The 27,646-nt window shown below is 39.3% G+C and overlaps 1 protein-coding gene across 2 annotated transcripts; it reads right to left on the reverse strand.

Moving 5' to 3' along the window:
• Positions 1-10,809: 10,809 nt before the first annotated feature.
• Positions 10,810-27,003, reverse strand: mtnr1c (melatonin receptor 1C). Of its 2 annotated transcripts, XM_083914954.1 has the most exons (3): positions 26,802-27,003; positions 26,476-26,718; positions 10,810-15,992 (listed from the first exon to the last, which is right to left on the reverse strand). In XM_083914954.1, the coding sequence occupies exons 2-3, from the start codon at positions 26,669-26,671 to the stop codon at positions 15,127-15,129; spliced, it is 1,062 nt and encodes a 353-aa protein (XP_083771080.1). In that variant the 5' UTR covers positions 26,672-26,718; positions 26,802-27,003; the 3' UTR covers positions 10,810-15,126. The 2 variants fall into 2 exon arrangements, with proteins under 2 accessions (XP_083771080.1, XP_083771081.1); XM_083914955.1 differs by having other exon boundaries at positions 26,476-26,808.
• Positions 27,004-27,646: the final 643 nt, after the last annotated feature.

Genomic DNA, 27,646 nt, shown 5'->3' on the forward strand with positions numbered 1-27,646 from the left:
ACGAGACCGTCACATGACCAACGAGATTTGACGTCACTTAGTCTCGCGAGGCAAGGCTTTTTTTTTATTCTTAAAGAAATTCATTTAATAATAAAATTAAAAATGGCAATAATACCGCTCTCAACATACATACAATGCACACTGCATAACAAAACTATACATAACCAACTTAAATAACTTAAATTGTATTAAAAATAAATAAATAAATAAATAAATTATTGGGTAGAATTATGGGTCCCCAAACACCTTCATCTCCTTATAAGCATCTAGAGATCTTGCATGTTGTGAGGTGGGACTTTGGGGCACTAGTCAAAGCCTCGTTAATCTTTATCGGTTATGGTTATCATTTTCTTATGTGGTGTCCCTTCCTCTGCATCATGGGACCGTCGCATGACGAGGTTTGATGCCACCTAGTCTGGCGAGGCAAGATTTTACACAAATGGATCCAAAAATTATCATGATAGGAGTGTATGTATATATATCCATATATATCTATATATATAGATAGATATATATACTATCAATGAATGTTATTGTTAGTATGGGGAAATATTACCTGACCAGATGTCAGTCTACACAGCAGAAATGATGGCAATATTATATTATTACAGTGGGTGGAGGAAGTAACCCAAGACAGAGTAGCATATTGTGTTGACTCTGTAGTAAGCAACCAGGATGGGAGATGTTTTGGCAAAGGAGAAGTTAAGTACGGAAGCCTTGAAAGGCAAGGCAATTTTTTTTTCAGGCATTGTTGGCCAGAACCTAAAAATGCAGCATAAACAACATGTCTTACCCTATTAGTGAACTACAAATGTCTGTAAAACATAATGGGACCGTGCATAGGTGCTAACTTGGGTTAAACAGTGTAGATAAAAGATGAAAATCTGATGAAATCATATTGAGAAGAGACATGGCTACTTAATATTCACCTCAAGGGATCATGTAGCCATGATGCCTGCAAGCAGTGTAAACCTACCTAATGTGTGTATGATGCAAGAAGGCAATATGTTAAATAAGTGTAACAACAAATAGAAAGTTAAGTAAACACCTGGACATTATTTGTACATCCCAGCTGATGTGTCGCTGTTTCACAGGAGGTCTGTGTGTTTTAACTGTAGTCTGCTGTTGTTGTTTTTTTCAGGTGATTTAAGAAGATAAACATGAGATCTACAGTACCAGTCAAGTTTGGAAATGCTTTTTTCACCTTTGACTGGTAGCCCACTGTATGCCCACACAAAATTACCAACAGACATACTGTAGGGACACTGGTTTTTGTGTTAGGGGCCTCCACAGACAGTAGTTGCTGTGGGCTCTTCTTCAGTGGGGTTGTTGTTGTCAGTTGATGCCTAATAAGAATAAATACAGCGACTCGAGCCACAAAACCATCTCTGCCTCCCTAGTGATTATCACAATGAAGTAGGCGGATGTGATCATATATGTGTATGTTTGCGTGTGTCTGGGTGTCTGTGTGTGTGGCGCGGACATGCATGCTGTATGCTTATTTTGTCAACATCAGCTCATGTAACAAAACGAAGACATTCTGATGTCTCTCACCATCAAAACATCTGATCAACAGCTTTAGGTGTTAGGTCAAAATGCATTTGATTTGTGACTGACAGCTGATGTAGACTGTGTGGAAAATATGCAGTTCACTGATCACACAACTTGGGCGATGACACACACACACACACACAGGCACACACACACACACACACACACACACACACACATCTGACTTGATAACTAACGTTACAATATAGCCTATAAGTGCGATTAACGGTGAAAGCCGGTAGTGAAGTGAGTCCTCACAGCACAGTTTCCAGTTAAAACACACAGACCTCCTGTGAAACCAGCCATGTCCAGACGCATCAGCTGTGATGTACAAATAATGTCCAGTTGTTTACTTCACTTGCTGTTTGTTGTTACATTTGTTTTACATATTGCATTTCTTGCATCCAGGTGCACCATACACGAATTAGTTAGGTTTATGCTGCCTGCAGGTATCATGATCACATCATCCATTGAGGTGAATATTAAGTAGCCATGTGGAACACACAGTCTCTTCACAATATGATTTCATCAGGCCTATTTATCTACACCGTTTAACCCAAGTTAGCACCTATGCACGGTCCCATTATGTTTTACAGACATTTGTAGTTCACTAATAGGGTAAGACATGTTGTTTATGCTGCATTTTTAGGTTCTGGCCAACAATGCCTGAAAAAAAAAACACCTTGCCTTTCAAGGCTTCCGTACTTAACTTCTCCTTTGCCAAAACATCTCACATCCTGGTTGCTTGCTACAGAGTCAACACAATATGCTACTCACTTTCTTTGGTATCGTACATCAGGCATGGCTTTTAATACCGATTTATTAAGCCTCAAAGTTTATCTCCTACATACAAGATTGTATCTCATGGCAAAAATGACGGGACAGGGATATTAGTGTAAGGAAATATTACAGTGTACAGAAAAGTGTGTATGCACATGATGATGAACAGAAGGGAGGATACTGTAATATTTATTAGGATTTAGTGTTTTTTTCCATGTTGTTTGTTTATTTATTTGTTTGGTTTTGTTTGTTTATAATGTAAAGTAATTTGGATAGCTTTTATTACATTCTCCTGTACAGTTGGTGGTGGTATGCACCAATATAAGATATGGTTGAAACTAGTCATACAACTAAAAGAAGAAGAAGAAGTGGCAAGACTTTGTGGCTCTAGTCAAAGCCTTATTCATCCATGGTTCATGTCCTGCAGACATAAAAATATATTTTTGGATAGATTTATGAATTAACTTCCACAACAAAGCCCTGTGGGACAAGCAATGTGTATCTCCTCTGTATTTGGAGTTTCCTAAGGACTTATACTGTCATTTGCTGTTATGTAGTTTATCCACAGTGGTCGAGCCAATCTTCTGATCCTTTACTTAACCCTTGAGTACCACTGGGGGTATTTTGGCTTTTTTTATTTTTAAGGTTTCAATCATGTTGGCTGTGTTTATGCACATGGCATATATCTGGGCAAGGGTGGGAGTTTTTGCTCCTATAATAAGTAATTAAATAATTAGTTAATCGGTTAATTTCATTCACTATATAGTCCTCTTTAAAATAACCACGATGCACAACTAATTTGAGTATACATACGATCCAACATGCAACATCAATACAACCTTTTACCATCCTCCTGAGTCCCCGTTTGTATCGTTAACAGATTGTAAAATGGGATTACTGCTCCGTTTGTTTACATGCTGCTAGACGCACCCGCATCCTTCACAAATATATACGGTGCATCTATTGACACAACAATTTGTAAGAAATTTCCAGTGTAGTGTCCGGAATCACGTTTGGTCATTTCCTATATAGTGCACTATTTAATAAACACTATATAGGGGATAGTGAGTGAGTGAATGAGGGAATGATTTTGAACATAGCTACGATGTGTGTTGTTCTTTTGTTAACTTTATTGAAACACATTCACCTCTCTACTTCCAGTCCGCTCCCTATATGTGACGCTCACACATGTTCCTCATGTACTTCTGTCCTTACTACAAGCCTGACTCAGAAGCTGTAAGTTAAGGATTTCTGATTACAAGTGAACACAGCATAACCATTAGTGACGATCTTGGCAGACAGACCGACAGTTGTCAGCAGTGTCGCGAACATGAGGACGATTTACATCTAGCCCAGGCATGTCGCCACAGACACGAATATTGGAATGTTGCAAAAAGACAAGCAGAAGTGCTTTCATTAGTGGGTCATATGATCATTCACTCTTTGATAGATAGCAAAGATAGTTAAATAGATGGAAATCTTAAAAGCCTCACAGAAGTAGAACATTCACTCTTCGAATTTTAACACATTAAAATAGAATAGAAATACTTTATGATCCCAAGCTGGGAAATTGCAGTTTTTGTTTTTTATAGAATTAGATTTGATAAAAGATTAAAAAGATTAGATTCTTATGAAAACTTTCAACCTGGAGGACTACATTTACACACAATCATAAGATCAAGAATGAACTACATAACATGGCCCAAAAAAGAGTCAAGGCTCTTGTAATTTGATTTTCAAGGCCTCTCACTCAAGTTTATCTTAACTTTTATATTACTTTTCCTGTTTCAGTTTCTTTGTTATGTTTTTTTTTGCATTGATTTTGAAAAATGATATTTGGATGAATGGAGGTTAAAGTGACAGCTAGATTAAAGTGTGGGTGTAGTACCTGTTCCTGTTGTGTATGCAGACTATTTTTCATGGATTTCGGTTGATTGTATTTTAATATAACTTTGTAAAAACCTATTTATTCATTTATTCTTCACTCCATTAGGCATACATTCAGAGAACTATTTTGTCCAAAGTGACCTACAATATAATGAAGTGTCTAGCATCATAAAGTGTCTTCTTTGGCCTTGGAGGACAAGATTTAACATGATTTGAATAATTTTGTTTGGACTATTCATGCAGAATATCAACTCACAAGAGTTCTTTAGACTTATGGATCGATCAATTGATCACCGCATTTCATTTTCCTATTAAGGATATATTGTAAGGGGTAAAAATAGCCACAAACACAAACTTGTCTTGTTCAGGAATTTCAATCAGTTGTGATTCATGGTCGTGGTTTACTTTCTCTAACAGCAGAAGCTTTTTAATGTCCCAGCAAATGGTCAAATCAGTATCACATAATACTTTAGGCATGTGTTTCAGAAATGTTTTGTTTCCAAGCCAGTTTGTGAGTGTTTTTTACGAACATGATAAGAAGTATCTGGCTTTTAGAAATGGAATCAGCAGCTGAACATTTATAGCCATTGTCCTTGAAGTCAAACACATAATATTGAACTTTTTAAAACACATTTTTCCTAACATTAAATTCTAATATTTATGTATATTCTAAAACAGTTGTCCATTGTCATCCTGATGCTCAAATGTAGAAGCAAACAAATAATGTAAACGTTTAAGTTCATCATTCAAAGATCATTAAGGTCAGTCTTGTATCATGCCATGTGCTTGTGCGTGCTACATCCCTGAATAATGCAACACTGTCGACCATTTTTTGTATAATTGCAGAAACAGAAAAGCCATTTAGTGCTTTTCGTGCAGACTGAATACGCCATGCACTGGCTGTGTTTCTCAGTCAGTGCGTTTACATGCAGTTTAAAAACCTGATTATATTCGGGTTAAGGGCATACCCTGAGCGTAAAGGAGTGGCACTTTCTGCTCCAGTTGGTTTTGTTCCCACCGGTCCCAAACGCCCAGCAGATTTCCCTAAAACAGGTTTCATTTGAAAAGACTACGAAAGCGGAACCATTACTCCCGAGTAAAAACATAGTTACCCAACAAAAAAGTAAAGCGTCGCTGACTCTGGAGATGCAGAGGAATGTCTTGGAAGTGAATACTATTATGTAATCTGTTGCTGACTAATCACCGACAACGATTTAAAAAATGATTTCCTGCCTTTTCTGTTTTGTTAGATGACAGCTTACACTTTGGAGACAGAAAGGAGGGGGGTGGGGGTGTTTCAACACAGTGTCCCTCCAACATTCCCTCACCTTCCAGCGCCCCACACAGTGTGTGTCCAGGCCTGTGTGTTGACTTGAAACACTTAAAGTGAAATCCCGGTGTAAAATCACCCCAGGGTCTTTTTAGGCAAATTCGGTCATCAAATAAGCCATTAAGACAATTTTTTCATGTACGAACTATTAACGTAGTTTTGTCGGAGAGTCGCTAACAGCCTGCCGCGGCTGACGCAGATACGTTCAGGGCGGCGAGTTGAATGCATTAAAAAATCTTTTTTAACCACTAATACTGCTCTAAAAACACCAAACCTCTGCTGTAGCATGATAAGAGTCCCCAAACATAAACCGAAGCACCAACAACGTGGTTAGTGAACACAGAGTTTATTAAAAGAGTGTTTTGAAAAACTTACCTACTGGCACCGGTACCAGCTTCTCAATTCAAGTCAATTACCAAATGCAAACCAAAGGGAAGGAGCCCATTGATGATTTTTTTCCAGACAACACGTAAATGCCAGACTGTTAGCATCTCTCTGGAAAATCTACGTTAAAAGTTCATACATGAAAAGAATTGTCTCGATGGCTTATTTGATGACCGAATTTTCCTAAAAAGATCCTGGGAGGATTTTACACTGGAATTTCACTTTATGCGGCAATCCTTAAAATGAGTCCTGGTTGATTTAATGTCACCTGCTGGTGGTAACAGCAAATACATTTAAAACTACAGGTCGGAGAATACTGGGGGCAGCAAAACAAACAATCGTCGTTTCAAATGAAGAGCTCTTTTCCAAAACGAGATAAAAGCCAAATTTAAAAAAAACGATTTTTTTTCCCCCGCTATATTTCCTTGTTTAAAATGGTCTCAAGATGCAGTTCCTTTCCAAACCGCGACCAGCGCCAAACCTATTTTTAGCCTAAATGCGATACGTCCTCTCGACCAATCAGAACTCAGTGAGCGTTCTATGCGATCCAACATGGCGGCGCTCTGAAGCGGGAGAGTTTTTTGTTTCGTCCGTCCGTTCGACATGTTCAGACTGAGCCATAAAAACCATTTAGACAAGATACATTGAATATTAACCAAATGTTAAATGTTATTTTCCTGAAAACTGTTCAAATGGATTTATAGCGTTTTGGAAAAGAGCTCCTCAAATAAAGAAGTTTTACCAACTTTCTGTGAGCCACCATGATCTGAATGAATGCTGCCTCTAAGCACGGCCACAGTGAAGGAGTTAGACGAACTGATCCGCTGTCAAAAAATGTCAAGAATTATCATTGTTTTTATTTGCAGCTGATTTTTGATGAAGATGTAAATGTCAGAATGTCAGTGTCAAGCTCACTGATAAACACATTGCATTTCCTGTGACTTCATAATAAAAATAAACTTGCCAGTTAAATGCTTTTAATCTGAAACTGCAGCAGTAGGAAATGTTCGGTATACATTAGCAGTTACTTGATACAGTACCTTTTTCCCCTGTGAGTGTCACCACATACATCCAGTTTGTAAAACTGCAAATATACGTATACATATTCCAATACTTTCACCATGGGCCATAGGCTACATTTTTCAGCGATATGGACTTAAACAACACTTATTTGAATGCAAACCTTCAAGATCACCACATTAAATAAAAGTATTACCACACTGTAGAAATACAATTAAAAGTCCTGCACTGAAAATGTTGATTAAAAGTACAAAAGTATTTGCATCATACACTTGGCACCAACATACTTCTCTTGCAGCATGGACCTTTTCAGAATAATATACTATAGGTTTACATTTATTGATATATGAATATGTTAATCACATTAATGTTACAATGTGGAGTTAATTTTAATTTGGTTAATTTCCACGATGGAGTGTGATTTCATCAACCACATGCAAATTGCACATTACCTAACTGTATTCAAATCAAAATATTGATTAAAATCAAACACCTTTGGTGCCTGTTATGCAGTATGTTTTCTAATTATAAATAAGCTTAACATCTTAATATTGTATCAGTAATAATGAGAGCTAGCAATAACTCTAAAACAAACAGTGACATCTTTTCATAAACAGGTCAGCGGTAATTATTCCAGATCAAAATTGCATTCTCCCAGTACACTTGACTTTTATTTTCTCTGGAAACGGATGCAAATCTAAAAAATAATTAGACTGTTTATTGCTGTGAGCTTTGGGAATAGTCCGTAAACCACAGAGGACATGTTCTCCCCGTCATGGTGGGATTATAAAATTTAATGAAACAGCGGCATCTAAAATTGGAGTTTGACAAAAGTTATGTTCTCAATGGAATAACAGTGTGTAGATCTGGTCAAGGGGTCTTCTGTTGAAAGTTCAAAACTAAATTGTCCTTCCTCATAGAGATGGACCTCTGACCTTCTGGAAGTATTTCCCATGGTTCTCTCTGTCTGGACTCCGATAGCTTTGCCTTTTTGCATTCCATGTGTCACCAGTGCTGTATGTCAAACATGAGGCACCCCACACCTGTTATTTTGACCGAGCGACAGTGTCACAGCGTTGTTACTATTACTGGAAATGAAGTTTCCATTTGAAAAAAAGAGTAAGACTATAAAACTTTAAAAATAGTTCCATGCTATTCATAGCTTTGTTTTTCATTTCATTTACAACATGCTGCTATTTATAAGCACGTATCATACTCTCGTACCATGCAGTGGTGGAAAGACTTGGTTCGTTCATTCAAGTACTGTGCTTTAACCCTACAACACTAGTTGTAGGGGGATCAGGGGATATTTACCCGTGCGATCGATTTTAATTGCGTTTCGGCTGTCTGAGTAACGTGAGTCCTTCAGTAGCTTCAGTCTGCTTACTGATGTTATCGAAGGTTGGTGTGTTCGCCTGCTCCAATCGCTGTTTTTTTCAGCAGGCACGTGTTCGGGTGATTTTTTACCCGACGTTAGTGATATCTCATTCATTGTAAGTGATGCAGAAAAACTGTGCTTTTCCATATCCCTTCACCAAATAAGATCCATGTGTCCCAGGAATGGGTGGACCCAGCGTTCCAAGTTCCCAGCTCCATTATTTTTGTTTTTGTTAAAAATTCCCTAATTTTTCCACTAATTTTAGAGCCATTTTATTAGGTCCTCCAACAATACAGTTTTTCATTTTATGAGATGTTGTATGGGGAAATGAAAGAAGAGTACTTCAATTTGCCATGTATTGTATATTCTGATGCAAAGTATTTTTTATTGGGTATATAATATTGGGTAAAATATACCCAACTTTAGTGATGATGTTGCTTATTGTAACATTAGTGTTCTAGGGCTAACTCTATATGACATCAAGGACCTACTTTGTTACTGAAAACTGTTTTAACAGACATATACAGTAGCTCGCTCTCACATTCACAATCAATGGTCACATTAATTGAATATTTTCCATCATTGACTTGATTGAATCTTTTAAACAACAACTTTTTGACTGATAACAATGATAATGATACACCGTAACATCAATTTACACCCTGTTTACGTCAACTGAAAGTGTCCGCTCCGTACAGCAGCAGTCAAAATGGCCGCGTTGAGAGGAGGTTGGGGTGAATAGATGTTTCAAACAAACTTTAACCCGGGAGTCTGCTGTTCATGTCCCATGTTAAAACATTTCAACATTGACATTTTTGTGACTTACATTACATAATCTATGTGAGCTAAGTTACATTCAGAACGTACTTGACCAACGTCACATAGGTAAGTAACCTACGTAAGTCACCTTCGTAAGTAACCTACGTAAGTCACCTACGTAAGTCACCTACGTAAGTCACCTACGTAAGTCACGTAACAAACACACTTTTTTCAACCCAATTCCCAATCATTTCCTGAACATAACCAAGCAGTTTTGTTAGCTAAACCTTACCATACCCTGCATGTTGAAAAATAACACCAAGAGCATTAAAAACTTGCCGCCAAGGGGTCCTGACAGAGCAGCTATATGCGACGTGAGAATGTCTTGATTAAACAAGTGGTTTCCAACAATTTTGGATTGTGACCCAGTAGTGACTAGTTGTTTCAGATTTCTCTGAGTTCAGCAGTGCCACCAAAAACTCTTTAAATTAACTATTCAAAGTTCAAAATGTTTAAATCCTCCAATCTTTCACAAATAAAGCAAAGATGAGAGAAAAGTCCAAAAAAGATTGTTGTTTTTTCCTTCTTTCCTGCCCTGTTAATCTCACAAACCCCCAGATTAATCTTGTAACTCTGAGGGGATGGGGGTAGGGTTGGGGGTTGTAAGCGCCAACTGATAATGCTGTATTTTTAAACACTGGACTCTTACTTTGAATTAAGTATTTTTACATAGTTGCATTCAAACTATTTCAAGAAGAAATAATTAAACATTTATAAATTCATCAGTAATCCCCTGAGCTGTATACCATTCAATCTAAAAAATAAAGTCAAGACATCTGATGTAACTAATCACCATCCTGTCCTTTTCCTGCTCGGATTGTCTTCCTTGGATCCACAACACCTAAAACCTGCTGCTAGTATTGTGACCAACAGCCCATCGGGACATGTAGAAACACATTATATGCATGAGAACACAGGCAGTGCTAAACCCGATGCTCAAATCCATTAGGAGACTTGCTATTGGGGCAGCAAGCCCATTGTGAGACCCCACCGCTGTAAAATGCAATGATGTGCAAGGGCTGTATAATTCATTTGTGCAAAGAGAGGAGTTACAACTGATTTCATCCAGCGGGGTGAAAAACCATCATGTCATGTTATAACTTTGGGCCATATAATGCCTCAGTCCTCATCCATTGTGTGTTGTGGAAATAATCTTTATCTCAAACAAATTATCTTTTTTTAAAGCTCTCTACTGCTCGCATAACACTGAGGAAGAGAGAGAAAAATAAGCTAGTAAAAATATAAGTGTGTGGGGAGTAGAGTATCTTGTCCTCAGACAAACCTAAGTTTATGCCTTGCTCCCCTTGTTCCTTGTCCAGTTTGGGCAAAAAATTCCTAGTGCCATCACATGGATGCTTCAAAGAACACTACAGATCCTTCATTTACAACGTAAGAAAAGGATGCCTTGTATCTGATAAATGACAACAGAATTCTATAATTTATGATATACAATTCTGACGTATATGGAAGTACATATCTATGGGGCTTATGTTTTGACAGTAGAAAGCTTACCTGAGACACAAAGTAGCAGCCAAAGCAAAAGCAAATGTCACAGAAAAACCAGGGGGACTAAGTGAGTCTCCGATGTGACAGTCACATATGTGAAATTGGCAAAAGAAAGTCACATGTTATGATGGATCTTATAGCATATGGCAGCATGTGTAGATGATGCTGTGCTTGGACATAAAAATGTCTCCACAAGCTGTTGCCCTTCATATTAAATGACAGGCAAAATGACGTACAGTGTGGATGGATAGACTAGTCATTACAGCTATTCATCGTGGACTTTCCTATTTCCACTGAGCATTGGTAGAATTTGTACGAAATACATTTTCCATGCTAAACAAAGCTGCTTTACACTGTGGTTCGTATTTTTATTTTTATTTACGTCGGTGCGTAATTTCAGTAGCATGAAAATTACGTTCCAGCACCTCTAATGCTCAATAATTGACACTAATGTGTAAAAAAGAGACAATTTATGGTTTTATAGGGACTATGTGCCAGTCAGACTACTTCTAGTAGTCTGTTTTTGTACAGATTAAACACACAGGTGATGACCATAGACTGTATAAAACATGAACATCAAATCACCCATAGGTTTCTGACTAGCCTGAATGAAGGTCAAAGTGTGTGGCTCTGACTGTCACCATCTTGACAGTGACCGTCTCTGTCTACTCTTAAATTATATTAAGGATTAAAGTCATGCACCCATGCGATTGTCATGAACAGGAAAATTAGCTTTAGAGATCGTTCTTTGTTTCAGACTGCAAACATGTTTATTTCTGCTGTAAAGTTTGACATTTTAACATGAGGGTTGATAGGAATCGACTCAGTTTTGGAGTCATCGTCAAGTGATCATTTGAGGAACTGCAGTTTTTGGCACTTCTGTGTTGGCTTAATTTTAAAGCCCAATAGGGTGACAATTTTTTATTACAACAGAACCAAGCTAGCTCTTTCCCTCTGCTTACTTTCTTTATGCTAAGATAAGCTAACCACCTCCTGACTTTAGCTTCATATGTAATGGAAAAATAAGGGAGTGGTATTGATCCTTCTTTCTAACTCTCAGCAAGAAAAAAAAAAGTCAAACTATTCGTTGGAATAAATAACAGGTCAAGTGACCACTAAAGGACTAAAGAGTGGAAGGTGAGAGGAAGGAGGATGGCCCTGCCCTTGACTGTGAGTCGTTGATGTGGTAGAGCTGCCTGTCATCTTCCCTCGAGCCCCTTAAGCCACTCATCTGTAGCTGACCTTGCACTGGCATGTGGGCTGCTTCTTTCTTCCACATAAGAGATGCTGTCTTGTAAGATTGCATGCAGGATTGAACAGTTTTGTGCCATTTTTCTGCTCTTCAACTTGATAGCACCTGATCCAAAAGCCATTAGGGATTGAGATTCCTATTCATGCATCTATAATCGTCCACTGAGGGTTTAATTCATATCAGGCAGCCTATTCAAGCTTCGCTACAGCAAAGCACAGCAGAATACAAAAATCTGAAAACTGATATAAAAGTAAATAGGCTGAACAAACTTGTGAATTTATTGAATTAGCGACTGTGAATATGTAATTGCTTTAATATTCCAGTAACAGTGCAACATATCAAGAATGTGTCACATTGACATCTCAGAGCCTTGCTGTGAGGTGAAGCGCTCATAGTTTGTTTGCTGGGTGGAAGTTATGCTGGGAGGCTGTCAGAACTCATCTCGGCTAGGGTGACATGTATTCAGGGACACTTGCACTAACACGAAATTACATCTCAGGCTCCTGATGTGTATTATATCCCCCGGGCATTTAAAAAGCAAGAAAAGCGCGGTTATTCTCCTTTTTCTGAATTTCTGCAGATACCTAAATCATTCAAGAGCTGAAACACCAAGGGCTAAAGAAGTTCTAGTCCAATAAATGTGTCCATGTGATAGTTGAGGCATTTAAAAGTTTTGAATGAAACTGTGGGATAATTTTATTTTACCAACAGCAAAGCAGGCCTTTTTCCATTAACACACAAAGCCCTTTCAGATGTTTCTTTTTCTTAAATTAAAACTGGAGCAAACACTTCCACAATCTTCACAGTGTGTTTTGTGAGGGCATCATTGCTCAGAAGACAAGCCTGAGGGTGAACCAGCATCATGATGAATGAATACACTCTGCATCTCCCAGTGCCTGAGATATTCATACTCATAATCACACCCAAGATGAAATTTGGGGTGCAAACTTCACCAAGTGACACACGGGGGCACAGTGTTTTTGCATGTTTATTTATCATTTTTTTTATTTAATTTGTATTTAACTTTGATTTTGACAAAGTTTGGATTGTGTAGCTGAATGCTTTATGCTTTTTTTCAATAAAATTCCATTGCTAGGCAACAACCTGGGTACTGGTTAACTTCCTACCAGTTTATTTAATTTACAGATGCTGCAACAGGAAATAATCCGGAACATATTTAGAATGTTTATATTTACTGTGAAATGGTCTACAGCTTTCCTGCCGTAGTGCACACTGCACTAAGGGTGCAATCGACCTAAATAAGTACAGCCGACAATTGTCAGGGGAACGGCAACAGAGCAGCGGAGCTGGAGGTGAAACAGGGTGCTTTAATTGCAGCAGGGACGCAAGAAAAAGAGAAAGAGAAGCAGAGGGGAACAAGAGGGTAAGCTAGACAAAGGACGAGGCTACCACTGTTACATGCTCTCAAAGGAAACCCAATGGTAACCGGTCGAGACAGTAACACAGGTTTAATCCAAAGGTCAAACGCGACGTTTCCACCACAGGTGTCGCTGATGCTAGAGGACGCTCTGCTCCACTTAAATGGCTGCTTGATGGAACTGACTATTTTCAAAGTAGGTGAGGTACTTGTTACACGTTAGAATGCACTTGATTGAATAAACACGTTCTCCTATTTAGAACTACATCGCCTAAATAGACAGACCTATTTGCATAGAGTTGAGGTCCAGTCAACTGCACCGAACCCCCCCTTCAAACTAGCCGGTAATGATCCCGCATATACTGTTCAACTTCTTCTCCTGCTGTCAGGGAGGATCTGCCGGCCATGGACTCTTTTATTTGCCAGCAGTCAGCTCGGAGGGCAGAGATGATGGACCAGGTCAGTGGCGAACATCAGGACTAGATAGACTTTGTTTTCCCCTCCAACACATGACTGCACGGTATCCTGTTTTAGATTCCCTCTGTTTGTTTATTATAAGACGTTTTATCCCTGCAATTTTAAAGCGCCACGTCATGAGACTCTTTAAGGGTAAAGTCCATAGTTTTAATTAGCCTGGTCCCCAGTTATTAAGTAATTTATTCTTCGTTTTACTGCTGTTTTGTTTTTGTTTGTTTGTTTCCTACAGGTTTAAGGCATTTTATTAAAAGTGTTTGATTTACCATGGGAATAAAAAATAAGTTTTTGGCACAACTCTGCTTAAGTCTCTATTATTGAGTTGAACCTTTTTGAGATTTCCTATGCTCTTTCAGGGTGGCATTGTTGGTCAACCACATAACAGTCAAATCCAATTCACCAGGCCACAGAAGCTAAAATGTTTCCAGATTGCACCTATCCTAGTTTTAAAGTTCCTATATTGTAAAAAGTGAGATTTTTGAAATTATAAAGAATTTATGTGCTACATAAATACTATGAAAGTATCAAAACACACAATCAACATAGAAACTCACACAGTATGTATTCAGAAACTGTCTTTGAACGAGCCACGAGGACTTCTGTATGGTTGTGATGTCACAACTATACTACATATAGGTAGAATTGAACATTAAAGCTTGTAAACGTGTTCTAGTAAAAACCCAAAATACACTCAAATCACACAAATCACTAAAATGTTAATAAATGATAGTGTTAAAGCCTCAATAATTTAGCCGAGCATTGAATAAAAAGGCTTCAGTTTAACTCTAAAATCAGATTGAGGAATACTTTGAAGATCAACAACCAAACTTTAGACTTTTCCATCATTAATGTGGCATTCAAGAGCACAAAGAAGCAGTGGGAACAAAGAATAAATATATTATCTTTTCACGTTGTCGCTGATGTTCTCATAATCGAACAACTAGGCGGTGAGTCATTCTAGTGCACATACTGCGATGTGACTTGAAATTGAAGCTATACGGTATGTGTTGACTCACTGTATATATGATTACGCTCCATGGCCCAAATGCTTTTTGGTGGCAAGTAGCCTGGATTTCTTTGTCCTGCTTGTTAACCAGATAGTCTGTCTTTTAATGGAGAGCAGGCTCACAAAGAAATGCAATGTGCTGCTGATACAATTGATTTTTCTTCCTCTGAACATGAGGGAACAGCGTCTGACATGGCTGTAGGGAATATGATGGCAGCAGTGTCCTCTCCAATCATGATAAAATCTTTACAACTGCAAAAATTAAAACATCTTGTTAAAAGGCACTGGGTGAATCATGGCACACATCCAGAGTGAGGCTCCAGAGAAACTTAATCTAAGTTTTCCAGTAATACATTTAAGTTTATACATTTATCTCTGCTACATTGTTGTTTGTTACAGCTGGCGATGGCTTACTCTTCAGTCCCTCTGTGGCACACCTGGAGGTCTCCATGAGGAGCAAACGGGGGATGCAAAGAGCAAGAAGTATTGTCTTGTATTCTTTACGGAAGTTTTGGTTTAGAAGTCCATATATGATGGCGTTGAGGCAGCTGTTGAAGTACGCCATAAAGTAGCTTGTGACAAAGAGCCACTCAGGTATGTGGGGTGCAACTTTCGCAGGGTTTATAGCTACAGCCAGGCCTATGAGGTTCAATGGGGCCCAGCACACTGCAAACAACACAAACACCATAAACATAGTCAGGAAGTTCCTCACATCACTGGGTTTCAGTTTGGTCCTTTGCTCCGGTTTAACACGATGTTTCACTTGAATCACCAGCACCCATATCCTCATGTAGCAGTAGGACACCACCAGCAGTGGGATCAAGAAGTGAATAATCACGACTGAGATGGTGTAGTATGTGCTGACCGTCTGGGCGAAGGTGCAAGAATAGATGCGTGGGTCGTACTGCAGCGAGCCCACAAAGAAGTTGGGCACTGTGGCGATGGCGGTGAGCAGCCAGGTGAGGCCCAGGTAGCAGCAGGTGTTCCTCAGGCTGTACAGGCGGTCGTAGTGGAGGCTGTGGCAGATGTAGCAGTACCGGTTAATGGCGATGGCAGTGATGTTGAATATGGAGCCGATAACACTTAGGCCCATGATGAAGCCACTGGCCTGGCAGTGCAGGTCACCCATGGTCCAGTCATCGTGGACGATGGCTGTCAAGATCAGAGGGTAGGGGTACAACGCCACCACCAGGTCTGCTACGGACAAACTCACCACAAAGATGTTGCCTGGAGAAACAGAAGAGGTTTAGATAACAGAACAAAGCATGACCCAAACTTGTGTACAGCACTCACTTTTCACTTTGAGCTGCGGGTAGAGATAAACTGGGTCACTGGAGGTACAACTGTGAGTTACCATCATAAAAAGGCCGCTTTTGTGCCCTCTGTGGCTCCTTTTTATGAGGCTTTTACAGATGCTTTATTGTCACAGCCCTCTTTCTCACAGTAACTCTTTTTGAAACTAACAAAATTTTTATTTATTTTATTTGGTGGTCTGTGGGTCAGTTTATCACTTTGGTAAGTATTGGGTGGATTACCATGAAAATTGGCACAGATATTCATTGTGCCCAGGGACATTGGTGATCCGCTGACTTTTCACCACCATGAGGTTCCCTTTTGTGGTTTTGGGTGAAATATCTCTTAGATCTCCGGTGATGCTTTGATTTTTAATCTAGTACTATCATCAGAACAACAGATAATTTTTCCCCCTGATATTTCAGTTTATGTCCAAATAACTGCAAAACTGATCACATTCCCATCAACCTTAGCTGTACTTTGTGTTTAGTGCTAATTAGAGAACATTAGCATGCTAACATGCTTGACCAAGATGGTGAACATGGCTAATGAAACCTGCTAATATGTTAGCTCTGTCATTGTGAGCATGCTAGAACTGCTAGCATGGCTGCAGGCTCAGGCTGGGTCTCAGTTTGCGCACTTCTGAACTTAGACTCACTATTTTCAGTACATAGTGGGATCATCTTGAGAATTATGGCTAAAATGTGGTGAACTATAAGTACTCAGATAGTGTACTCATAACAGTCGAAAAGTTGAGTGTGGAATCAAAAATACCTGCAGCCTTACTTCCATGAGGCTATATTATCAGCATGAGTTTGTGATTTAGAAAGATTGTGGTATGCATCATGATTGATCATAACCATTATTGCTACAGGTTTATAATATACAAAAAAACATGTTTTCCCCCTGTATTTACATATCATTTTGTGAATAAAGAAATCACTCAAGCTGAAGATTCTAACAATCTAATATTAGCTGTAAAATATTAAGCTATCAATGATTTTCTTAAGATCTACTATCTACGTAACATTTATTCATCAAATTTATTCATCTTCTACATCTTTGGTGGTCAACAAGTTTTACTGGTTGAATCAATACTGCCACCTGACCATGGATGTATTTTCTTGCACCAAATGCGTACTTTCAGTTCATTAGGGGTGATATCCACCTCTGGAGTGACTATCGTTTTTCACTTGCTCCCTCGGCCCTCAGAGGATCGATCTCACCAATTTCACTTCAGTTTTTTTCAGGCAAATGAAATGATATTGTGTGACACTGGCTCTCCTCAGAAGACATGAATCATCGAAAATGACATCTTATATTGTTAGCTGTTCTGGGTGGGGGGAATAAAACAATAAATCTAATTGTAATGTTGTGTCAGATAAGATGGTAGATAACAAGAACATGCAGTAAAGTGGAGCCACAATGCAATTGAAATGGTGTTTCGCAAAAAAAGATGCATTAGCTTCCCATAAGTTTTAAATGGACATTGTGCAATAGAGGGTCTTTTGTGTGTGAGCTATACATTTTAGGATATTTGTGATGAAGTGAAGATTTTTTGCCCAATAAAACTTGGGAGAAACCTTTTTAGAGATAAAACTCTTCATCAGATAATTAGTACTCCCTGCAGCGAGTAGCATTAAGCTCATAAAAAATAAACCAGTCCAAAAACATGATTACATACTATACTGCTCGTCATTACCAACTTTATGGCCAGTTTCTCATGCACCATTACATCAGTGCCTAGAATATAAACATGTATGCTTTCTGTAAATAATCTGTAAAGGATTATATATAATGTGCCTCATTTTAACATTTTGTGTCAGACACTGGGGTGATTCCAGGGTTGGTATAATATAAACTACCTTCTGAAGTTGAAGGCGCAAGGCTCTCGCTCATTCACACAACACCTGAAACAACAGCATTGATTGGCAGATATGAGGGGAGTGGATTTAAAACACATGTTGGCCATCAATCCTCTGCGTTCAAAGCTTACAATCCCTGCACCCCTGGGACAACACAGCTATAGTATGGCTCATTTTAATTTACTTGCCTGAACTTGATTCATCCAGTGTGGTGATAAAGAAAATAACAACATTACAGTTTATAATCTTGTTGTGTTAGTTCCACCTTGCTAACATGGGGACTTTTCTGATATTTTTTTATTTTGAAGAGGAAGAAAATCAAATGTTGTCTTGTGTTTTTCCACAGACCTGAACCAGGTATTCAGAGATTTCCAAGTTACTAAAACAGCACAAGCCATCTCTCAGGCTTACTGAGATAAAAATAAAACAATTTGTTCTTCATCCTCGAGTCAGCTCAGTGGGCAAATCTGTCAGATTGTATTTGTGACGCTCACAGTGCTCGCTGTGTGCATTTGTCATTGTGCAGAGGTTTGATTCGTCGCTGACATCATGCGGCTCAGTGCTATCATGTGTGCTGGCTGGACAGGGCATGCTACACCCATATAGCTCTCCCTGGCTGAACCATCTCTCCCCCTTATCGTCAAGAGGATGAGGTAAGTGCTAAAGCACTGCTGAGAGGATTGCTGTGAAGCGTCCAGATGACACTGTATGTTTTGTTGGCATTCATTATTTAAACTCTGGACGAATCATGTTTAATTTGGCAAGTTGGTCAGCCTGGTGCTCATCATGCCCAAACTCAAAACTCTCACAATGATTATTCTTGTAATGTAACAGCCGACCAAAAACAATATTCTCACGCCTGGATTCCGCATTGGGAGCTATTCTTACCAATCACTGTGAGTTGAACAGAGCTTAACCGTAGTGCTGATTCGTTACAGGCCGTCATGGACATCTTGACACCATTGGTTCTGTAATTGTCTGATCTTACAGTACACTCTCACAAAACTGTCAACCAAGTGAAATTCTGCTTCAAATAAACTGATTTTCCTTCCCGAGAGATGAGCGACCACCCCATGAATCCCCCTCCCCAGTGTATCTCCCTTTCTTTGTCTGTCACTTACAACATTTTGTGGCCAATGGTACATAAATCAAAACAGTACAGCGTGAAACTACTCAGCTCTGCAAGGGTGGAACAAGATATTTGTCACCAGAATCATCCAGCGCACACCAGTCTGCAGCATATTAGACTGAAACTGCCTCCTACACAGCATATAAACCTGCATATGTATTAAAATAGGCCCGGTACACAACCTCATATGGCACACTGCTTCATTCCAGCTGAATAGTTTTGAAACATAAAAGGACCAAGGTAGGAAACACAACAAATGAGATATGCTGGAGCAGGAATAGGTGCATATGAAGATGTAAGGGCATGAGATAAACTTGCACGGAGCCCTGTGTACAGTGGTGGTATCAATGTAAACACGTTTATTTATTCAAGTACTGTACTTAAGTACAATTCTGAGTTACTTGTACTAGTATTTCCAGTTTATGCTCCTTTAGAATTTTACTCCATCACATTTATTTTACTAGTTAATATTAACATAGTTATATGGAGTGGTAACACTTCATAATAATGGTCATTTCTGAGCATTTTGTTAATTATACACTACACTGGTTTAGGTGGGTGGGCTAGGTAGAAGGTGCAGAAGGCAGGACATGATGAAGACTGCACCACGCTGATGGAGATGGTTTGTAATTTCGTCACAAACAACCAAGTATCTTGCCTTACTAACAGAAGTCCCCAATAATTTCAGGTTTGTTTAAAAGGGGCTCATATGTCAGAGAAGGAATACAGTCATCTATACCCTAATTATGAGCCGTATGCAATGACTAAGATCATTTTAGAAGAGGTTTACGCTGTTTAATGCGAAAAGAGGGAAGAACAAATTGGCATAGTATACTTTTAAACACTCACAAAGATGCACACATTATGTAGGTCCTAAACGTACACATTAAACATTTACCAATGTGTGACCTTTAAGTTGAAAAACAACCTATAACCATTAATAAACGTTATGAGACATTTTATGCAGATGGCTTTGACCACTGATTTAGTCTTTACAACTTTGTAGTTACAAAATAAGCCGTTAACACACTGCATAAAACAATCTTAGAAAATGTGCAATGTCATATCCACAGACATGAAGCATGCATGCTAGATATATAAGCCATTTTTACTCACATGTCTACAAACCATAGACTGTATATAAAGATGGACGGCTTGACAGCTCGTTGAAAGTGATGCCAGAATCCTTCACATCTTACCCGAAAGTGCGCTCACTGCAATGTGTTTGTTGCAGGAGGCACAGAACCACTCTAGCCAGCCCGTGTGTAGCGATGGTTCGCATTTCCCATCATGCAGTGCTGGAATATTGTGTTACGTTTTGCTGTTTTTATTCTCCAAGATGCAACTGTTTACTTTGTGTTAGTGTCATTCTGGCAATTCCCATCCCTGTGTGGTTAATGGTTTTAACCATTAGTGAGGTGCAATTATACTGTAGATAGATTTACAAAGTGTATGCGTCATACGTTAACATATGATGAATAGTTTACACGGTAGATTAGGGAAATGCAGATACGTTTGTAAATTACTTGGAAATGATTCAGTAATACACTTAAGCATCATTTAAAAAAGGTGAGTAACACTGTTCATGTTAATCCTCAAAATGTTAAACTTTGTTTATGCTGAAGAGTTTACATTTTACACGAGCAGCTGCAAAAACAGCAAATGTGTTTAAGGTATAATCAGTAACATTTTCATCCATTTAATTGTCTTTTAAGTTACTATCTATCAAAAGAGTGACTTAAAACAATGGTGACCGATCATATGACCCACTAATGAAAGCACTTGTACTTGTCTCTTTGCTGAGTATTACAATCTGTCAGTCTGTGGAGACGCTCCCTCCCTGAATGCAAATGCACCGCAGAGTTAGTGATGCTGTTTAAATCAGTCCGCAGCTGTTGGTCCGCTGCTGGAGTTCGTCACTGCTGGTTATGCTGCGTTTCATTGTAATCAGAGTGAGACTCGCTCTAATGCAGGGGTGTCAAATTGATCTAGTAAAGGGCCGTGTGGCTGCAGGTTTTCATTCCAACCAAGCAAGAGCACACCTGACTCGACTCACCCTGAACTGTCTTCACACAGTTGATTTGTTGGACCATGTTTGTTTTTGATTGGTTGGAATGAAAACCTGCAGCCACACGGCCCTTTACTGGATCAGTTTGACACCCTTGCTTTAATGTGTTTGATTTGCGCAGGTCCATTTCATTACTGCTGACTCACAATGGAGGATCAACAGACAAGAGAAAGAAGACCGTTCAACATCCTGTCCAGAGAAAGGAAACAAAATACTAATCCAAGTGAAAAAGGGCAAATAAACAGCGACCGCGAACGTGACAGGATGGAGGGCCATGAAAATATGGAGAAAGAACAGGCTCGCCTGCAGTTAAATCTTGCCGCCAAAGAGGCCGCTCAACGTATCTCAAATCTTCCGAATTATGACTTTAACTAACATCAATATTCAATACTTAAACGTATTATGTTTAACGGTATACTGTGTAGAATTGACCTTCCCTTCCCATTAACCATTAAACCATTAACTTCTTCTAAAATTATCTTACTTAGTCATTGCATATGGCCCATCTGTAATGACGGTATACATAATGCATTCATTCTCTGACACACAGAGTCACCAGCCTGTTTTTTCATGTGAGGAACTTCACTGGCAGATCATAACATGTGTAGAACTAATCAACTAATTATAGTATAATCTAATAGTATTTTGTTTAGGATCATTTAATGATTTATTGATAAAGGTTTATAGATGACATACAACACATTTGTTATATGTTAATATCTTAATAATATATAAAAATGTATAAATCTTTTGTTGATTATTAATTCCTTATTAGCTAAAGGCTCATGAATGACTTATTATAAAGTGTTACAGATTAGTCGCTCAACAGCCAAATACTTTGATAATAATTAAGCACATTTTTATGCAAAAAAGGCATGAAATGCTGTTTGGACTGACAAAACAAGACATTTAAAGACATCACCTTGGTCTTTGAGAAACTGGGATGGAGATTTTTCACTTTTTTCTGACATTTATTTTTTTTAGAACAAACGATCTGACGAAAATAATCATTAGTGCAGCTCTTATTATGTATTATTACATTTAAAGAATTTAAATGTAGAACTTTCACTTATAGTTGAGTATTTTTACACTGCAGTATTGTTACTTTTACTTGACTAAAAGATCGTAGAACTTCTTTCCCCACTGGCTGTGCAGCTACACATGTGAATCTCAAAGGCTTATGTTCCTCTGTCAAACCTACGTCTGTATCCCATCACTCAAACTGCTCACACAGGAAACGTGATATACTATTCTTTGATTCACCTGGCTATATTTATACACCTTTGAAAGACAGATGAATTTATAAAAATGTGGAGGGTAGGAGGGTTGGCATCGCTTGGATCCAGCTGAACGTCAGCAGCGTGAGGCTTATTACTTCAAGTGTGTATCCAAAATTAGATTACATTCGACTTAGTCAGGCATGTTATCATAAATAAGCAACAATAACCTTTCAGCAAGGGCATTAGAGCTGATGGATTAGTAGTGACTACTTCATGAACTCGTGTTCAAGGGGCCGGAGAATTTTTTCGAAGAAGTTAAACATTAAGCTGACACAAGCTGCCTTTTGGTGATGCAGCCCGCTATGAGCCCGACCAAAAACATCATCGTCATCATCAAAGGCCATCTACCAATCAGATCGCTTATGTCTGAGAAAATAAGACTCACTGGCCCTGAAAGAAATCAGACCATCAGGACACAAGCAGCGTCTGGTCCGACAGTGTTTCAGATGTTATAGGCGCAGTCCCGGAAACACAACGATGATAGTGAATTGAATGTACATTTGAAACAGAACAGCCTCCTGCACTAGAAAGAGAGTCTGGATATAAACATAACATACAATTACCTTATCTTGGTGTAGTTTAGTCAAATAATCCCAATCTTACCAGATTATCACATTCTACCTCCACGCTGACCACATTAGAAAACTAAATGTCATGTACTAATATGGGAACAGAAGACATGTTTAATGTAGTGTGCTAAGTGATATTCCCCGCGGTTCTGTGCTGTCAATTTAAATTGGCTTCTGGTTTGACTCACTAAATCCACTGACTCAATTAACCCCCCTCTGGACACTCTGGATTTTAGGTTTTGTTCATGGCTGTAGAGGGACTGAGAGGATGTGGTGCATGATTTAACAAAATTCAATCTCCCATCCTTACACACCCCACAACCCATAGATCCTGACATGGAGGTGTAAGCTGCACATACACACACACACACACACACACAAACACACACACACACACACACACACACACACACACACACACACACACACACACACACACACACACACAGTCAAGCTCATTCTTTCGTTATTTCCTCCATCTGCTCCCCGGCATCGTTTTCGTTCTCTGTCCCTCTCCCTCTCTCTCTCATGAGTGCATTTTCAGAGTGTATTTTTAGTATGGTTAACCCCAGTGGGAAACTCTAGTGTTAACACCCCATTGGCAGTCCTATAGTGCCACGCTCTACCCTTTGAAGATTCACTAGATAGATCCTATTACATTTGCACACTTGAGAGAACCGGCAAACCTTTGAAAATAAGAGACATATTGTACCAGTTCTCCCTGAATATATAAAGATTTTGGGGACAAATATCAGTCAGAAGATGAACATGTGTTATTTTGTTTTTGGGGGGGGGGGGTTGAGTGCTGGATAGCGAAGGGATATATGGAGGCACGGCAAGTGTGTTGAAGTGAAGCAGAGCGGAAAGGTCCTGCTGCACTGGGTGAGGAAGTGAACCAGCAGTCTGAATAGTGTGTAATGGAGAGAGGCGATGGGATGTTGCCAGCTGCACAGGATTCCACAAAAATATTTATCTGAGCGTAGCCTCTAACCACTGTAAATCCTACGTCAGTATATCACTCATGAGTCAGTTTGTGTGAGCGGAGTTATTGTATTATACTGCACCTATCACCTCTTCACAAAACAGCCATTGATCACAGAAACTGATTTTTATGGCGAACAGATCTTCCGCAGCTGTCCGCCGCCGTTTTTCAGCTGGGCTTCTGCTTTCCTTTTCGGAAACTCTCTACAATTAAACATTCATACAAAGTGAGGCAAACCTATAAATAGCTTGTTAAGAACAGAGAGGAGATTGATGCTAACAGCAGGGAACACATTTGGAAAGAGAAAATTTCAGCTGGAGGTTCAGGTTTCTACTCACACATGCAGACCAAACAACAACGGCGAGGACTCTTGTGTGACTGGACCTGTCAGTCAGTCCAATAAGAGTAGGAGAACGGTGACATGAGGTCAGTAACCAAAGCAGTGTCTATGGTCCACCAGCATGGAGGAGACTTCTGAACGGGGCATTTACTCCTGCCCTCTTGTTTGAGGGCAGTGGACTGTGGCATTTTTCAAACCAGATAATCAAATTATGCATCGGGCTTCTAAACTCTTTGCCAAAGTGCTTTTGGCACAGGAACACACTGGATGTGTTATGTAATGTATTTTAAATTGTAATTAAGAGCTCATTATTCCAAACACCGGCTGACCAAATCCTGCAGCCTGATTCGCATGTACTCATTAGCATCATGTTGTGATCACTGCGTTTAGTGGTTTGCCTCAGCAGAAGGCTTTCCTGACTTTACTTTTCACCATAGAGCTGCTGTGTGGGGCTTGATCGCCTGTACCTTTCAGTACAAAGTGGCACAACAACAAATATACAGTTTTTTTTAACTCTTTATTATGTTTTCAGCCTCTGGCAGACACATCTCAGCATTCTGCTCAGATAGTTATGGGAAACAAAATCATGAGGCTTGAACGTATAACTAAAATATGTCTGATAATCTTGTGACTGGGGAATAAAATAAGCTTTATGTTTTACGACTTCACAACCCCATAGGGCTTCAGAATGAAGTCGCTGCTGAGACTGTCCTGTGACTGTGTCTTTAATCATTTTCTCTGAAAATTTAGTTTATCCATGCCAGACAACAAACAGGTTCTGAGTGTTGAGATAGTATCTGTTATATATATATATAGTGTGTGTGTGTGTGTGTGTGTGTGTGTGTGTGTGTGTGTGTGTGTGTGTGTGTGTGTGTGTGTGTGTGTGTGTGTGTGTGTGTGTGTGTGTGTGTGTGTGTGTGTGTGTGTGTGTGTGTGTGTGTGTGTGTGTGTAATTTGCTTAGGGACAAAATTACTGGGGTGGGAAGGTCGTTCCCACCGTCATCAATATTTTCTTTGGACCCTTAGCTGGACCGGAGAAAGTAAGATGAGTAAGTACAACACCCTCCCCCCTCATATCTCAAAATAATATCACAGTGTTGACCAATGTTAGTGTTATTTTTACATTAGCCACAAATGCGCATATAGAAAAGGATTTTTCTTAAATCACACGCTGTTTGGAGAGATGTGTTGCATCACTGATAACAAAAGAAATCCAAATTTATTCTGTGTTTCTCAAAAACTGATATGTTAGCTACTTTACATTAGCTGCTAGTTGATCGTGATGGGAACAATACAACTATAATAGCCTGGGGCGGCCCCTTTGCGTATGAAAGCTATATTTTTAGGTTATGTGATGTCACTATTTCGATGTTAACTATTTGTGTAACTAAGTAGACCTACATTGCTAGGGGAGGCTGAAATAAAACAAATCTGGGGTTAGAAAAGGAAGATCCACCTCTCCCTCCTTTAGCCAGAAGCAAAAGAACAATACCACTTTTCTGACCTCCCTCCACCTGTAATTTACATTCATACATTTACAAGACTCAAAGAAACAATTTAGCATTACTGCTACAAAGTAAAGGGCATTATTGAATGATGATGGCTCATTTGCCAAGAAATATTAACAGCATTAAAGTGACCATAACAAATATCTTCTTCACCTTCCCTGCTTTTTCCTTCAAATGTAACACAACAACATACAGAGGTTGTGTTCCTCATAAAATCTGCACAAAAGGGCATTGAAGCTATACAACAGCGTTTCTCACCTTGACTGCTCATGGGACACTACATGCCCTGCTATAGGGAGGGATGTGATTTATCTGGAGATGGAGAACCAAGGATAAAGCCCGATGGGGGTAGATGCTGTTATCATTTATGAAGAAATATGACAGCAGTAAAGCTGTGGAGACGTCATAACACTGGAAGCTCCCGTTAGATAGCAGCCTGATAGTTGAGCACAGAGGTCACACGCCACATGTTATATTATATAATTATAGTTAGGAATGAAGAGAGGGAAACAAGGCATCCCACTTACTGTATAGGTCATTGAATCAGAGATCCTTCCTTTCATTTTGGCTTTGATGCAAATGATTAGTCAATTGTTAAAGTTTTGTTTGTGGAACATATTTCACATTAGTTGTGATAACTAAGATATCAACACATTACCGTTTCTTTATCTCTTACCTGCATTCCTGAGCTTCTTGTTCCTGTACACGGACAGGATGACGAGGATATTACCCAGGATGTCCACCACGATGGTGAAGATCAGCACGCTGGCCAGCGCAGTGGACACTCCGGCGGAGGAAGTGCTCAGTCCGCGGTCGCTCTCGTTCCGGGACAAACAGCTCGACCCGTTCTTATCCTTCACCTCTAAATCCATCTCCCCTCAGGGTGCAGCGGCCATGGTGGGAATGCTCCAATGTTCAGCTGCAACAATATTGAAATATATATATCTACGTATATATCTACAGAGCAAAAAAATAAAAGTTGAAAAATTAAAAGGACTTTACTGTAGGGAGTCTTGGACTCTTTGATCCTCCTGCTGCTTCGAGAAGTGGGAGGAAGGCGCGAAGTATTAGCATATTAATAGATTCTACGCATGCATGGGAATCTAAGAAGTTAATTTCATAGTTGATAAGGATGCGAGGAGCTCGAGTTTCACTGCCGTCCTCGGTGTGGTCCTCTTGAGTCACCAAGGCTCTTCCTGCGCGCTGCTCCATTCGAGGGCTGGTCCAGAAGGCATTTGAGCGCTCTCCTGTGCGTAATGGAAATGCGCAGGATGCGAGGCTCGTATGCAAGGCAACGGAGAGTCTTGGGTTGGCTTTTTTATGGCATTTATATAAAGACTTTATTTGTGTTCAGTTCAGTCAGCGATTGTGAGCTGTTTCCAAACTATAAATAGTCTACAATATTCGCGCCCTGGTCCTCTTCTCTGTAACAGTCCAATTAAATAAAAACACAACTTTAAGATCCTGAATGTGTGGTTGCAGTTGGGTGGTGCCATGGATACTGTAGCTCATTTTCATTTAATTCCATTAACAACTTGTCAGGTTTCTGACTGATCGTCATTATAACCTCTCCTTCCATGTGCATGGAAATGGCGCCTTCATGTGTCCAATAGAGACTCTTGCAAACAGTAACATTTATATTTGACAGATTTGGTAATCTCATTACTACTCTCGTTTTTTAATGTGGCCTTTGTCAAACTCTGAGTCTATCACCTTTATTTGTGAATTGTGGATTTTCCTAAATAAAGTTATTTTTCATCAAACACAATAACTGACTGGTTTCTAAGCACAATATAATTAAGTGTGTTCCACCTGGAGAGCACTTTTTAAGAGCTTCATTTTTAGAT

Source organism: Echiichthys vipera, assembly GCF_963691815.1.
Source record: "Echiichthys vipera genome assembly, chromosome: 6".
Lineage (NCBI taxonomy): Eukaryota > Metazoa > Chordata > Actinopteri > Perciformes > Trachinidae > Echiichthys > Echiichthys vipera.

Bases quoted from the DNA above. Each gene is read 5' to 3' on its own strand.
- mtnr1c (XM_083914954.1), bottom strand. From the start codon at position 26,671: ATGGATTTAGAGGTGAAGGATAAGAACGGGTCGAGCTGTTTGTCCCGG. The intron at 15,993-26,475 runs GTAAGAGATAAA...CTGTTTCTCCAG, and splicing joins CAAGAAGCTCAGGAATGCAG to GCAACATCTTTGTGGTGAGT.